Source organism: Brachypodium distachyon, chromosome 1, assembly GCF_000005505.3.
Source record: "Brachypodium distachyon strain Bd21 chromosome 1, Brachypodium_distachyon_v3.0, whole genome shotgun sequence".
Lineage (NCBI taxonomy): Eukaryota > Viridiplantae > Streptophyta > Magnoliopsida > Poales > Poaceae > Brachypodium > Brachypodium distachyon.
The window spans coordinates 45,657,966-45,672,575 of record NC_016131.3 but is presented as its reverse complement, the minus strand read 5'-3'; the positions used below and the strand labels follow the sequence as shown (position 1 = coordinate 45,672,575).

The window sequence follows — 14,610 nt, the reverse complement described above, 5'->3', positions numbered from 1 at the left end:
ATCTATTTCGGAGATAGGTGAACTAATTTAGGTCTCCAAACATATCATTTGAAGTGAATTCAATGATCATGTTCTCCGTGCTCATTAGATCCTCAGAGGATCGGATTGTCGGGTTGTTGCATGGTTCCTCCTTGATATCATGCGACCAACCAGCTTCCTTGGAATTGTTGGATTGGAAATTGAAGTGTGATTCAAATCTTGGTCCTTGATGAGCAGGTCGCTTGCGTCCTACGGATTGGAGGTACAGATCTACCAAATGACGAGGGGTACGGCATTTCTTTGTAATATGCTTGTAGCACCCACATTTTTGACAAACTTTAGATTTGTCGTATTGTGGTATGAAAGTGCCTTTCCCCTTTTCCTGTACACGTGTCTTGTTTTTCTTGTTGCCCTTTTGCTTGCCTTTGAAGTTGTTTGGTCGATTAGTTGATCCATTGAACTTGTTGTTTTTCTGAAAATTAGCATGTACTTCATGCAAAGGTGCAGCGCCTACAAGACGCTGACGATGGTTCCTCATTAGAAGTTCATCATGCTTTTCGGCTTGAAGTAAAACATGGATAAGATCAGAATATCTAGTAAATTGGCGTGCACGATACTGTTGCCGGAGGATCCTATCGCCCGGAAGCATAGTGGATAAGGTCTTTTCAATCTTTTCCGCTTCAGAAGGTTCCTTCTCGCAAAATTGCAACTTTGAACAAATTTTATGAAGGGCATGATTGAACTCTCCAATAGATTTAAAATCTTGTAGGCGTAGTTGAGTCCATTCATGTGTGGCTTCAGGCAAAATCACGGCCTTCTGCTGTTCATATCTAGTTTGAAGGGCAAGCCATAGTATGTATGAATCTTCTTCCATGAGATACTTTAATTTGAGATCAGCATGGATGTGGTTCCTTATAGTATATAAGGCATTATATTTGTATAAATCTGCGATGGGCGGTTGTCCCTCTTGAGGAGGTTGTATGGTCGCTGAAAGACCACGTGACGCAAGGCTCACTTTTACGTCCATTGCCCAAGTTGGATAGTTTTGACCGTCGAGGCCGAGTTCCTCAAATTCTTTCCCGGTCATTTTGTCCTACATGGGGTTGAAAAACCATGAATTTTGTCAATTACTAGTAGGCAAAGCCAAAATATTGTGGTCATTATTGTAATTAAATTGCAATAAAATGCATGTAATTTAATCAATGTTAAATTCATATAGTGTAGATCTCAAATAACACTTTGAAGATAATCACCGGTTATTGGTGTAGATCTCTCAGCTCTAAGCGAAAATTTTGCTGCTTTCAATAAGGTGTATATTCCCATGGAACATTCAACGCCATTTAGCATTTTACCGTTATTGAAAGACTGTAGCACCTTGTGTTATTTTTTAATTTAATATTGGAAGAGCACGTTGGAGGTAGTCATTGTGTGTATTCAACAGAATGTAGACCTCTCAGCACTACGCGAAATAATTCGTTGCTTTCAATAAGGTGTATGTTCTCACGGAACATTCAACGCCATTTAGCATTTTACCGTTATTGAAAATCTATAGTACCTTGTGTTTCACATATATTAAATTGAGGTAGTCACATGGTGATAAATTTTCTTATCACTAATGGAGATTTTTCTTGAATCAAGTCTAGTTTGGGCATTTTTTATGCCATTTTGGGACTTAATCGTTGAAGCAAAACTCTCAAATATGCAAGAAATAAAGATCTCAATTGCAAGGTATAAATATCACATGTAATAGGGGATGTATATTATACAAACACATTGAACACGACAATATTTACATTGACATTTACATTAGAATATGTCTTTTGATAAGAATCTATCCTAAAACTACATGAATCTAAATAAATATAAGCGCAGAGACCTATAAGTATGTAAAAATACTACTGTTAAATAGATACATGGACCAAATCGCAAATAGCCGAAAACTTTGGGCTTTTCTGCAAAATGGCGTTTGCCAGAGGGGGGGGGGGGGGGGTGGGCGCGCGCGCAGGGGCATGGGCCTGGGCCTCGGCGGCCTTTCTGCCGGCCCAGGTTGGGCTGAGGGGTGCGGGCGGTTGGGTATAAAGGGGGTGGGGGGGGGGGTGGGGGGACGGCGGTTAGGGTTCCCCGCCCATCCCGCCGCCGCCACATCCTGCCGCCGCCGTCGTCCCGTCGGCGCCACCGTTATGCCGCGGCCGCCGCTTCCCCGCCACCACGTCGCCGGCGCGGTTAGAGGGATGGAGGCCCCCCCTCATTGGAGGAGGAGAGGCCGAGGGCCTTCAGGTCCCACCCGCCGACGGTCGGACCGGCGCGGTTGGCGGCCATGGCGGCCGCGAACTTCCGGAGGAGGCGCCGGGCTTCTGGGTGCACCTCGTCTAGCACTTTGCCGGAGTTGTCGTCGTCGTTGGCCGGTGGGGCGAGGTTGGCGGCCGGAGGCGCAGCAGGTCCGGCGCCCGGTGCGGGCGGAGTAGGCGACGGAGGTGGCGGCGTCGTGCCGTCCCTCGCCGGGCACGGCCCGAATCCATGGATGGGGCAGTACAACGGCCGCGGAGGCGGTGCAAGGGCGAGCACGAAGTCATCCTCGTCTCCGAGCATGGGCGGCGCCGGTCCGGCCATCATCCCCTCCATGGAAGGAGTGTATTCCGGGGAGGCCGGCGGCGCGGTTGTTGACGGCGCGGCCGTACTCAGGCCGTCGCCGGTTGCCGTGGCAGTAGCCCTGCGGCCTTGGCGTGGGGTCGGCGGCGTGGTGGCCAGTGACGGCGAGGAGCCCACCGGCAACGAGTCAGGCGGCGCCGGCGTCCACGATAAGCACCCCGGCGGTATCCTCCATGGCCGAAGAACTCAAGAAGAGCAACAAAAACAAGAGGCAGATCGTAGATCGCCATGTTCCTCACCTTCTTCTCTTCCATGTGATTGTAGAACTAACGTGGCTGATAACGTGTTATGAATGAAATCTGTGTCTTGTTCCATTGATTGATGATTATATTTATAAAAGGGGAAGAGACACCAATACAACACTAACTGTCTACTTAACTATTAATTAACTAATAACTAATCCTAATTGATCATAAATAATTATTCTCAACAATACCTATGCGCCCAGGCTAATAAGCTGGCTGCCAGGTTCTCCACTAGCGTTGCGCTTTTGTGACGAGGTCACTTTGTTTCTCGGCCGGAGACGGAAAAGAATCCGCGGCCCAGCTGGACCAGCTGTTTGAGCGTACCGGAAACATTGAGAATGAATGAGAGGCGGGCGGCTGATTCGGGCGCAGGGATTGGGTGGTTACGTAGCGGTTGGCACTGACAAAGACGGTTGATGATGAGGGCAGGGCAATTCCTGTGCCAAAACGAGCGGATCGGGAACCTCCAGGAGGATCATTGGATGATGCGTCTCCAAGCTGAGCTACGTCAGTGCGCGCTTGCCGGGTCCTTTGTCTCCTCGAATCAACTTGATCAATCGTTCCTGAAGCCCGTGTAGCCAACTCCGGTACCGGGTTCCTAAAGATTATCTGGACATCCAACGTCCCAAGTTCATCGTAGGATGTACTCCCTCCGATTCTAATTTGACGTAAAACAATAAAACAACGATAACAGTTCAGGATCCGATGATTCTAGATGCTTCAGGGTTTCTTTTTCGGCGCTTGCCCGACTCCGTTCTTAGCAAGGTGTTTTAAGAGTTGAGGTCAATCACGTGACGATGACCGACTCCTTGTCCCTCTCCTGTACTGTAGTGGGATCAACTTGGAGCAGCTAGGATCGCTTTTGCACAGACGGTCATTGTGACTATCACGTATGGCTAAACTCTCCAGTTCATGATTACTTTGTCCAAGGCTAATACCGACCACAACTTGACATTGCCAGCAAAAAGTTACTCGCAAAAAAAAAAACAGCTAAAAGTTTCACCACTTTTTGCGTGTACCCCATCAAATGGTCTTACCCGGGAAAACAGCCACGCGTAAGTAAAGCAACGAGACACAAACTGTAAAGTAAAACGTGCTTCGATCTGAATTGCTTAACCGGAGTACTTTCGTACCAGCAACACCCGGATGTGTTTCGACGTACGGACACATGATTAGCAGCTGACCAAGTCCACCTCTTGACAACCACCCACAGTTTGACATTTCAAAGAAACCAGAAAGAAAACATTGAAAAACAAGAAATACTGGTCTATCTAATTTTACCACTCCAATCGCCATTGGAGTCAACAGGAAATAGATCTTTTTGTCGCAGAGCCCGTTGATTTGTCAGCGACAACCAAAGCAAAGCAATTAATCCCAGCTTCGCTCCGCTCCCTACCTCCAGCTTCCAGGTTGGTAGCTTCGTTCCATTCTCAGCTTTCCTCGAGCTCCCCGCGGTCCCGCACGGTCCCTTGTCTCCTCCTCCGGCCGGCGTGAGGAAGGTCCGCCGCCACCGGACGAGCGGAGGAGCCTGCGGGTTCTAATCTCGCCTTCTCAGCGGCTCCGTGGGCGGCTGTCACTCTCAGGCTGCTGTGGGGAGTTCATGGTCCTTGTGGTTGGATTGTGGAGTACGCCATGTTCGGGTCCAGGAGGGTGGACGACGGGATGGCGCTCAAGAAGCAGAGGACCGTAAGGTGAGCTCGTGTTGCTTGCTCTTCTCTTTGCTGATTTTGTCATTTTTAGCTTGGGGTCGAGGTTGGGGGCGTGGAGGTGGATGCATGAGATGGGCACGATTCTGCTGCCTTTTATTTTATTTTTTGCTGTTTCCGTGGAGATTTGGGAAGGAAAAGAAAATCGGATGGGGATGGGTTGGTGCTTGCTGTGTTGAGGAAAAGGTTGTTGCTGGACTGGTACTTGGTTCATAGTTCCCGTGTGGCTTAATTGCTTGATTTTAATTTGTTAGCAGCACCGTAATCTCGTGGTGAGTCGTGCAAGTTGTTCGATAATTGTGATAGTCTGGAATAGATGGGATACTTTAATTTCTGATGAGCAGAGTAAGATGTGGTAGAGATTTAGAAATGAGGATGAGATAGGAAAAGTAAACTGCAGTAGAATAGTTGTTAGAGGAACAGATAGTCCGGTCGTCCCTGCTGGTTATGCTAACAGGTGATGAGCTTAAAGGACCATGTGTAGAATCGTTTAAGACCTCTGAAAACTGTTCTATCAGATTTTTTAGCATCACTTTCAGTTTGAATGTTGATTCTGTTTTCATCTACAGATTCCATGATGAGAGGACAAAACCAACCATGCCTGTCCACCAGAAACAGGCTGGGCTAGCTGCCCGTAAGCTCGGTGTGGGGAATTTTGGGAAGAACAGGATTTTTTTAGCAGGACATGGCCTTCGCAACAAGAAGATTATCGATCCAACAAGCGATTTCATCTTGATATGGAACTATGTCTTCCGTGTCGCATGCTTCGTTGCTCTATTTATGGACCCTCTGTACTTCTATGTGCCTAAAGTTGACTATGGCACACGAACATCATGCATCGGGAAAGATAGACACCTGGCTATCATCATTACTGTCTTCCGATCAATTGCCGACCTTTTTTATGTCATCCAAATTGTGATAAAGTTTATGACTGCATATATTAATCCAAGCACCAAGGTTGGGGGTTTCGGTCGAGGAGACCTTGTTACAGATCCTAACGAAATTGCAAAGATGTATTTGAGATCTGACTTTGCAGTTGATTTAGTGGCTTCCTTGCCTTTACCACAGGTAATTTGAGTCCTTTCTGATGCATTTCTTATCATTATTGAAAGGATTTGTTTAGCGCCGATGTCCGTATATTGGTTCATTTAGACACACCTACATGGCTGTGAGCTGCTAATGAAATAATATGATCTTGAGCACAGAATCATGTCTTCACAAGCCACACTATAAATAAGAAAGGAATAGGCAGTCATGTCTTCTGTTAAGGAATTATATACGAGTTTCAGAGTTTGTATACGATATTTTTCTTTAGGTCAAGGAAACTACTCTCTCTGATCCTAAATTCTTGACTCAAATTTGCCCAAGTATGGATGTATCTTTTCTTAAAAAGCGTCTAGATACATGTAATATTTCGACAACAATTTAGGATCGGAGGGAGTACATTTTTATGCCCAAAGTTAGAATTTTGGCTTTTAACTGATATTTTTTCTTTCTTTCTTTCTTTCTTTTGCAGATCATTACTTGGTCTGTAATACCAGCTATCAAGTATTCGTGGTCGGAGCATAACAATGCCATACTGTTTTTGGTTGCTCTTTTTCAGTACTTTTTAAGATTATATCTCATATTTTCGTTGAATACAAAAATTGTCAAAGTCACTGGTGCTTTTTCAAAGACTGCTTGGCAAGGAGCTGCGTACAATCTGCTGTTATACATGACTGCTAGCCATGTATGATACTTCCATACTTATATGAGTTTCCATATGCAGTATTCCTCCATTTGATGTCTTGAAATTTGGCATACTTCTTGTAAGTAGTGGTGACATGTTTTCTGTTTTACTATCATGTAGTGGAACTGCTCAACATGAACTTCTCCTTTTCAGGTTTTAGGAGCATTATGGTACCTGCTATCCGTTGATCGCCAGACTGCGTGTTGGCAAAAGTATTGCAGCAATGAAACCAGTTGCCATAATACATACATGTCTTGTGACGTAAAGCCAGATCCAAATTGGGCAACCAGCACTACTATCTTTACTACCTGCGATGCTAGTAAGAAAGAACCAAGTTTCGACTATGGCATGTTCCAGACGCTGTTATCAAACAAAGCTCCCAGTCAGAGATTCCTGAGGAAGTACTTCTATTGCCTTTGGTGGGGCTTGCAGAATCTAAGGTATGACAATAGCTGGCGCATCTTCTCTTAAGACTGGTAATTTGATAATTGAGGTGCCTATGTTTGAACATTAACCACGTTAATATTCTCTGTTGAAGAAGTTTTGCTACTATGTCTCCTTGTAACAGCCGTGGTAAATTTTTTGAAGCAAGAAGTAGAGGATTCTCTACCTTATGATTGCATTAATAGCTATGTGGGAATAACAGTATCTGGTACAAAGATTCTATTACTTTCTAACAAGCTATATGATTTCTTTGAACAGTTGCTATGGCCAGACTTTGAGTGTGAGTACCTATATTGGTGAGACATTGTATGCCATATTCTTGGCGGTGCTTGGTCTCGTGTTGTTTGCGCATTTGATTGGCAATGTTCAGGTATTTTTACATCATGATCTGCACCTGCTGTCATGTGCAACTCCGGAGTAATGTACTTGCTTTCGCTAATCATGTTCTGGTATTTAGATCCACCACTTGTTTGGTATTTCTATCTTCATATTGAGCCATCTTTTTCATTTTTTTGCTCTAAATTCTGGTGATGTTTCAGTTTTGTTCTTTGTACTAAATCAGCGACACTTATTATGGAGTGGAGGGAGTATGTACTAAGGTCAATGCTTACTATGCAAATGGACCAAACTTTGTCTTGGGGTGTGGGTGGGTGTGTTGGGGTGGGGGGTGGGGGGGGGGGGGGAGGGACCTTTGGCCATAGCGTTAGGAGCAGTTGTGCATTGGGGATTTCAATATATTGCTCAGACTAACAAGTAGTATTATATACTAAGGTGGGGTTTTTGTCTGCACAAGGTCATACATGTACATGCACATCTATTGTAGATTGTGTGTTTTAAACAATTGGGTTAGTGCCATTGTGGAATCTGCTCATAATTTATTTTTATTGTTTTTGTCTTAGAGCTAGAATAGATATAAGTATTTAGCCCTTGACCTTTTCGAGAGAAGCCAACAAACTTATTTTATTCATGCATTAGTTAGATTTTTGTTTTATATGGATTGATGACAACAGCTTTTTACTTGGGTATTTGCCATGGCATTTTCTGCTCTATCAGCTAATATACTATCACTATCATACTTGTAGTACCAAAAAAGTCCCTTCATTTTCAAGTCCATATTTCTCAACTTATTTTTTTGCAAGAAATGCTTAATACATTTTCTTTTTCTAGACCTACTTGCAATCTATCACCGCAAGGGTTGAGGAGTGGAGAGTAAAGCAAAGAGATACTGAAGAGTGGATGAGACATCGCCAACTTCCACAAGAGTTACGACAAAGGGTGAAAAGATTCATTCATTACAAGTGGCTTGCAACTCGAGGTGTGGATGAAGCATCTATATTGAAGGCTCTGCCAGTAGACCTTCGTCGTGACATCAACCGTCACCTTTGCTTGGATCTTGTCCGTCGGGTAAAATTAGCTTTCTAACTTTTTTTTGTTGAACCTCAGAGCCATCTAATGTTGTTTATAGACCATTTGGACAAATTAAGCCATTTTTTCTAGTGACTATCACCTGTCACTCCATCATTTCTAGTTACAATGCCTGTGGATTTACAAAAGCATTGAGACCACGAAATTAGTGAGGGATGGAGAAATAATAGGGATAAGGCGCTACCTTTTGTTTTCCTCTATTGTTTAAAATCTAAATTAGAGCATACATTAGCGGAAACTATGGCATGAAAAGTAACTGCAACTGTTATACTCTCCTCCATTTCCCTTCCTTTCAAAACTCTGAGCGAGAAGGAAAACTTTCACCCCAGATTGCTTTACTTCTCCAAGTGCTATCCTTCCTCAAATCTTATGTAATTGAGATGTTGAGAACAGGGAAATATCATTACTGTTTATTTGAATTACCTTGCCCAAATGCCAACACTGAAAGTTTAGTGGGGAATCCTGCTAACCTATTAATCCTAGGTATGCATCTATTTGCTGCTTGAACGCTTGACAGTTTGTGAGTGCCGCAGGATCCACATATTCTCCTACAGTTGTCCTATGCTTAACTGCTCTTACAAGACGAGAAAAGCACTTACAAAGCAAATCGAGGACTTGATTTGCAACCACCCAATGCTCCCTACGAGTCATTAGCCACACTACTTCTAGATTTGTGCAATTAGGTTTTGGGAGAGCACCAGACATTGCTCTTGCAGGAATATATATACCTTTTCCGCTCATTTTTGGGCTGTGACACTATGTGACTTGTGTGTGAAACGCATATAATTTCTAGGAGTTAATGACTTTGCAGATTGCTTGATGATTGAGTCTCACTATTTCTTCATACTACAATGTTTCAGGTTCCATTCTTCTCACAGATGGATGATCAGCTTCTAGATGCAATATGTGGGCGTCTTGTATCTTCTTTGAGCACAAAGGGGACATTCACTGTCCGTGAAGGTGACCCAGTGACCGAGATGCTCTTTATCATCCGTGGGAAACTGGAAAGCTCCACAACAGATGGTGGTCGGACAGGATTCTTTAATTCAATCACCCTCAAAGCTGGCGATTTCTGTGGTGAAGAATTGCTTGGATGGGCACTCGTCCCCAGGCCTACTGTCAACTTGCCATCATCCACCAGGACGGTGAAGGCACTCGTCGAAGTGGAGGCATTTGCTCTCCAGGCTGAGGACCTCAAGTTTGTTGCCAGTCAGTTCAGGCGGCTCCACAGTAGGAAGTTACAGCACACTTTCCGCTACTACTCTCACCAGTGGAGGACCTGGGCCACGTGCTTCATCCAAGCTACTTGGCGCCGCCATAAGAGGAGGAAGCTAGCCAAGGACCTGATCACGAGGGAGTCATTCTCCTCCACAAGATCATACGAAGACAACAAGTTCCTGGAGCACAATTTTGCGCTGAAAACTGCAGTCAGGAAAGAATCTGACAGACTCAGAGAACTGCCCAAGTTTAGGAAGCCCTCCGAGCCAGACTTCTCAGCAGAGCATGACGACTAAGAGAAACCCGATATATTACTCCCTACAACGAGATTGCTGATCCTGCCACATGCTGTGCTGCCTGTTGGCCTTGATCTATCTGCAAATGCGAATTGAGATTGTGTTCACAGGTAACTGATTGTTCATGTCAGGGAAATTCTCAAGCTGAACTTTGGAGCCACCTTATACAGGATGCTACACCACTCCGGGAAGGGCAGACTGTTTGGTGGGATTGTTGGGCTCAAAAGAATGATAGGTAGCCACCATTGATTTGTTTTAGGATAAAAGTTGCAACACACTGTTGCTTGTAGGTTAGCTTCAGAGTCTATTGTAAATGCAGATGTAATTATGTTTGCTTTACTTTTGTGACTTCACTGTAGCACCACTACTTGTTGCTGCAGTGACTGGTCGACCAAATTCTAACGCGTCGGCTAGGGCTCCACTACTTATTCTGGAGTGTGTAAATTGTTTGGCTGTACTTGGTAACCTTGTTCTTTCATTGGCATGGTGATGTAATTCTGTTAACTGCTGTGTTGCTTATCTGCTGTGCACTCTGTTTCACTATAATTGCTTACCTTAAAGAACTGTGCCACGCTTACAGGATTGGTAGTGTAGTTATTGCAAGGTCCTCGACAGAGAAGTTTCAGCATCACCCCGTGGATTATCCTGAAATCCTAGAGTCCACAGCAGTAATTCTAGTGGCGACCAGGAGGATGAAATGATTAGTAGAACGATGAAGCCGAGTTAATCCACTAAGCATGTTAATTTAGAGACGTTCCAGCTGAAGGATACATGCTCAAGCTAGGTCGTTAACTTGTTGCAGATCAGTATGCAGGCAGGATGCGATTGCGTTTTGCATCAATGGATCAACCCATGGCTTCAGCAATGAATCACCGAAAAGAAAAGACATGTTTTTTACATTCCGACGTGTACTGCCAACGTCAAAACCTTTGCATTAATTGAACCTTCGATGCATTTAGGCATAGGGGAAAATTTTGGTTAGACAAATAAGATTATCACAATCCACCACAATGCCAAACAGAGCCTTAGAAGTTAGAACCTTCCAAAACCAATTAGCAAGCAAAGACCAAGTTATGTTTTGCTATCCTCATCCGAGGAAGATTGCCATTTCAACCACATCGTTCCCCTTCTCAAGCCTCACATACTTGTGTGTTTCTCAACAAAGAAAACAACACATGTTTGTTTATCTTCAAATAAGATACTTTAGGGGCAAAACCCACCGAGAATCTTGTTATTCTAATTGATAGGGGAATACAACATTACAGTTATGTGATTCACTGACTTCACTCCGCTATGGTACTGCTGATTAACTCATAGTGCTATTTGGTAAACACAAAAAAAGGAAGAACTTTACAGATACCTGATTAATGGGAGTCCAGAAAAACATATTAAAACTGATATTTAGTTATTATCCCCTTAAAGAATGCAGTGTAACTACAGAAACTATTTAGTACTAACCCCGGTGCTACTTGTGGGGATGCGACTCTTCGTCAGGTGCGATCTTTCGTGGCATTTTCTTCTTCTGTGTATACTTTGCATAGGAATACCAGACACCACCAAATGTGTTGATCACCAACCCAGTAACATTAAGAGCATGCACTTTGACGCCTCCCAACACAACAAAACCCAGGGTCTGAAAGGTCAAGAAGATAAAAATGGTGTCATGTGCTAAAATGTGTCAGGGGTTTCAGTAACCTATTGAACTGTTTGAACAGAAAGAGGTAGACTTACGGTAGACCCGACTCCCTTGAGAACTCCTACTATTGTGGTTGTCAGCGCAGAGTTGACAATTGTACACCAAAACATGGTGTAATTGAGAACGATACCCATCACCAGTGAAATAAGAAGAATCACACTGAATGCTAGAGAGGCTGTCTGCATTTCAAGAGGCGACGGATAAGTATCTTTGAAAAGAGTGAAGTAGAAACCATTTGATGCAGAAAACATTCAATTAGGCTCAATGGCAAATTGTACGTATTTATCAACCTTTAAGTGTAAACCCAGTTGTTCTAGAATCCCAGTATGAACTATTATCATGTAGTCATAAGCTAATGGGGGTACGAAAAAGAACCAGCAAATGGACTTCTTATATTTGCTAATTATGTTTGACGAACATCCATACTACTAACCTTTTCAGACAGTACTGAAAGAGAATGGGGGAATTCTCCAGTTGCAATAATGATGAAGAACAGAAATGGAAGTGACAATATGCTGTTATAAAACATCAATTCCATTGAGGAAAGACCATCATCTGCACCAGATTTCTCCACCAGAATCAAATACATTGTCTGCATACACATTCTGTCAGTTAGATGTGTGTGATTCCCTCCCTCTCTCCCTCTCAGTGTGTGATAAGGAAAGCTAACCTGGAAGAAGACTGATGTAAGGGCCATGAGGTATCCATACAAGTCGAAGGAAAAATCTCCAAGTGCTGCAACAAGGACACCTGCGGCGGTGCAGAGAACTGAAAGGGACACCTAAAACAAATTTGTACAAATGAGGAAGTTCCAGATTATTCTAGTACTAAGCCATTCCTTCCCAGAGGGAAAACTCTGCAGGCCTATGTTAGGTTATCTGTGTTCGTGGGAAAATGAAACCATTGCATGAGGGGAAACATTCTTACCTGTGTTGGTGGTTTCCCCTTTCCCCGTAAGAACCCAGACACCAATACAGCAAGAGGGGTGAGCCTCTTAATTGCAATATACATAGGGATGTTAACCCCTTTCAAGCTTGCTAGAGCAAATGCCACATTTGCATTATAGAAAATTGACAATGGGAGAAGCTTCTTTGCTGTTGCCATGCTGAGATCTTTCCTTTTAGACAATCCTAGAACTTGACTAAACTGTATGATAAGTCCTGTGGCTAATTGCTGTAGAAACATAGGAGATGAACAAAGCAACATGGATTATTTTTTCGAACATAGAAAGAATCAATTTTTTATCGGGTATTCAGCTGTGTATGTTCAGCCATACCTGTAAAGTGAGAAGAGTCATGGAGTGAACATACTGCATAACAACTGCTTTGTTCACAAAAACCATTGCCATAGATGCAACTCCATAGGAAAAGGCCGAAGTAAAGCTGCAAGGGCATATAAACACGGAAATGGTCAGACCCCCTCAATGCACTTCTTATCTCATTCTGATCCTACAGAAAATCCCAATCTTTTTCTCCAGATAACACAATCTAGCAGCAGGTATGAATTGTAGGCACACAACAATGTTCTGGCTTTCTTGGCCTATAACAATGTTTCTTCATTACCCGCAAAAAAAAAAGTTTCTTCGTTTGGTACTCAGTAGCTCTTTGGTTTTGTAACAAATGTTTGCTGTGGGCAATTGGGCATTTTTATGTAGAAGCCAGGGGTAATAAAAATCTTCCATTATCTCATAATAAATAACTTGCTGTTGTTCTTTGGAGGTATTGGTAGCTCCATACATATGAATTGCGGTGCTGACTACCAACCAAAATGGAATCTAGTACATTTCATTTAACAATTGCCAGTGGTGTGGATTGACTAGAAATCTTATATAATGTCACCATATCATGTGGCCTATCCAGATACTACTTGACCCCTAGTTCATTTTCTGAGGTGGAAAACAGACTCTGACACTCAAATCTAAACCAGTTAGCCTACCACAGCGGTGAATGGCCATCCATTCCTCTCACCCGGACCAGATAGCCTCCAACATTAGCCTTCAGAATTGCCACCAACTGCTTTCGTCGGAGGGAGCCCGTAAATCCAATCTCAGTTTCGCCCCGAAGCAAATCAATCGCGAAAAATCTCACACAATCCGCGCACAGCTTCCTCCTCGGATTTCTCGTTCTATTAAAAAGAGGGGAAGGGACCCCAACGAAGAAGAGGACAGAGCAGACGGGAGCGGGAGCGGTTGTCACCTGAGGAAGGAGCTGGTTTCGCCGGCCTCCACCCCCATGGCTCTCTCTCTCTCTCTCTCTCTGCTCTCGCGCCTCCGACAACCCGATGCCCACGCCTGTCCGTCCTGCCTGGCGCGGGCTACACGGGTCACGGATGGACCTGCTTCAGCGGGAGATCTGAGCTGGGGTTGCGTTGTGTGGGAGCGCGTGTGGCGTGGGGGTGGGGCTCGCGGCTCGCCCTTGGCCGAGCTCGAAATTGGCGGGGGCGGGGTTACGCAGGGGATTCCATTAGCGAGTTCTCCTTTTCTGTTTTGAGGGGAACCACCATTAGCGACTCGGTTGATCACCAATGGGGAGATCGAACGAGTGGAGCGCGGCGTGACGGGGACGCGAGGTGCTCTGCTTTCCACGCGGCGGCGCCAGTTGCCTGGGCGGGCAGTGCGGGGGATCTTCTTGCCAAGTTGCTTCATTCTGAGAAAATCCCGTAGAAAGAATCTCCGGTAACCGTGTGCCACCTTTCTTAAATCTCCGCCTAAACCTATCGCCCGGGATCGGTTCCTCTCTAATCTTTGGGTTTGTTCCTCAAAGAGTCGTGAAATTTATTATACGGAGTACCATACAAAAATTCGTAAAAATTGCATTGGTGTGTCAAGGGATCCTATCGATATGGCGACCGCAAAGGGTCCACTAGCGCACGCACACACGATTCAGTTCAGTTTCAACAGAGCCGACAAGACTAGCCCTCTCGGTTAAATCAAAGAGAAGGGGGGTTTTGCAATGTCCAAAAGTTTCGAAACTAATGAAACATGTAAAATGTTCGGAGTTGTCTATGCGCTTGCGAATTTTCCGGTTAAAAACATTTTTGCATGCTGGGCAAAAAAGTATTATTGCCCCAAAAGCCCAATTCTAAAATTCCTTTTTGATACATGATGTGGAACATTTTGTATATGGAAAATTATAGGCTTATAAAGACGCGGACATGCACGTGTGATTTTGTTTTTCAAACCTTTTGACATTTGAAAAATATTTCAAATTGGACAAACAAACCA

General features: G+C 44.2%; 2 protein-coding genes across 3 annotated transcripts; one reads left to right on the top strand and one right to left on the bottom strand.

The window, feature by feature from the left end:
- The first annotated feature begins 4,163 nt into the window (after positions 1-4,163).
- Positions 4,164-10,210, top strand: LOC100845062 (cyclic nucleotide-gated ion channel 17). Its single transcript, XM_003564122.4, has 7 exons — positions 4,164-4,564; positions 5,149-5,647; positions 6,096-6,308; positions 6,462-6,748; positions 7,011-7,122; positions 7,920-8,156; positions 9,038-10,210. Exons 1-7 carry the CDS (start codon positions 4,506-4,508, stop codon positions 9,689-9,691), a joined length of 2,061 nt encoding a protein of 686 aa, XP_003564170.1. The 5' UTR covers positions 4,164-4,505; the 3' UTR covers positions 9,692-10,210.
- A 657-nt stretch (positions 10,211-10,867) lies between these two features.
- Positions 10,868-13,969, bottom strand: LOC100845671 (UDP-galactose/UDP-glucose transporter 7). Of its 2 annotated transcripts, none has more exons than XM_003564124.4 (7): positions 13,583-13,969; positions 12,664-12,769; positions 12,315-12,560; positions 12,058-12,168; positions 11,821-11,979; positions 11,423-11,566; positions 10,868-11,324 (listed from the first exon to the last, which is right to left on the bottom strand). In XM_003564124.4, exons 1-7 carry the CDS (start codon positions 13,618-13,620, stop codon positions 11,157-11,159), a joined length of 972 nt encoding a protein of 323 aa, XP_003564172.1. In that variant the 5' UTR covers positions 13,621-13,969; the 3' UTR covers positions 10,868-11,156. The 2 variants fall into 2 exon arrangements, with proteins under 2 accessions (XP_003564172.1, XP_010227926.1); XM_010229624.3 differs by lacking the exon at positions 13,583-13,969 and adding an exon at positions 13,323-13,540.
- Positions 13,970-14,610: the final 641 nt, after the last annotated feature.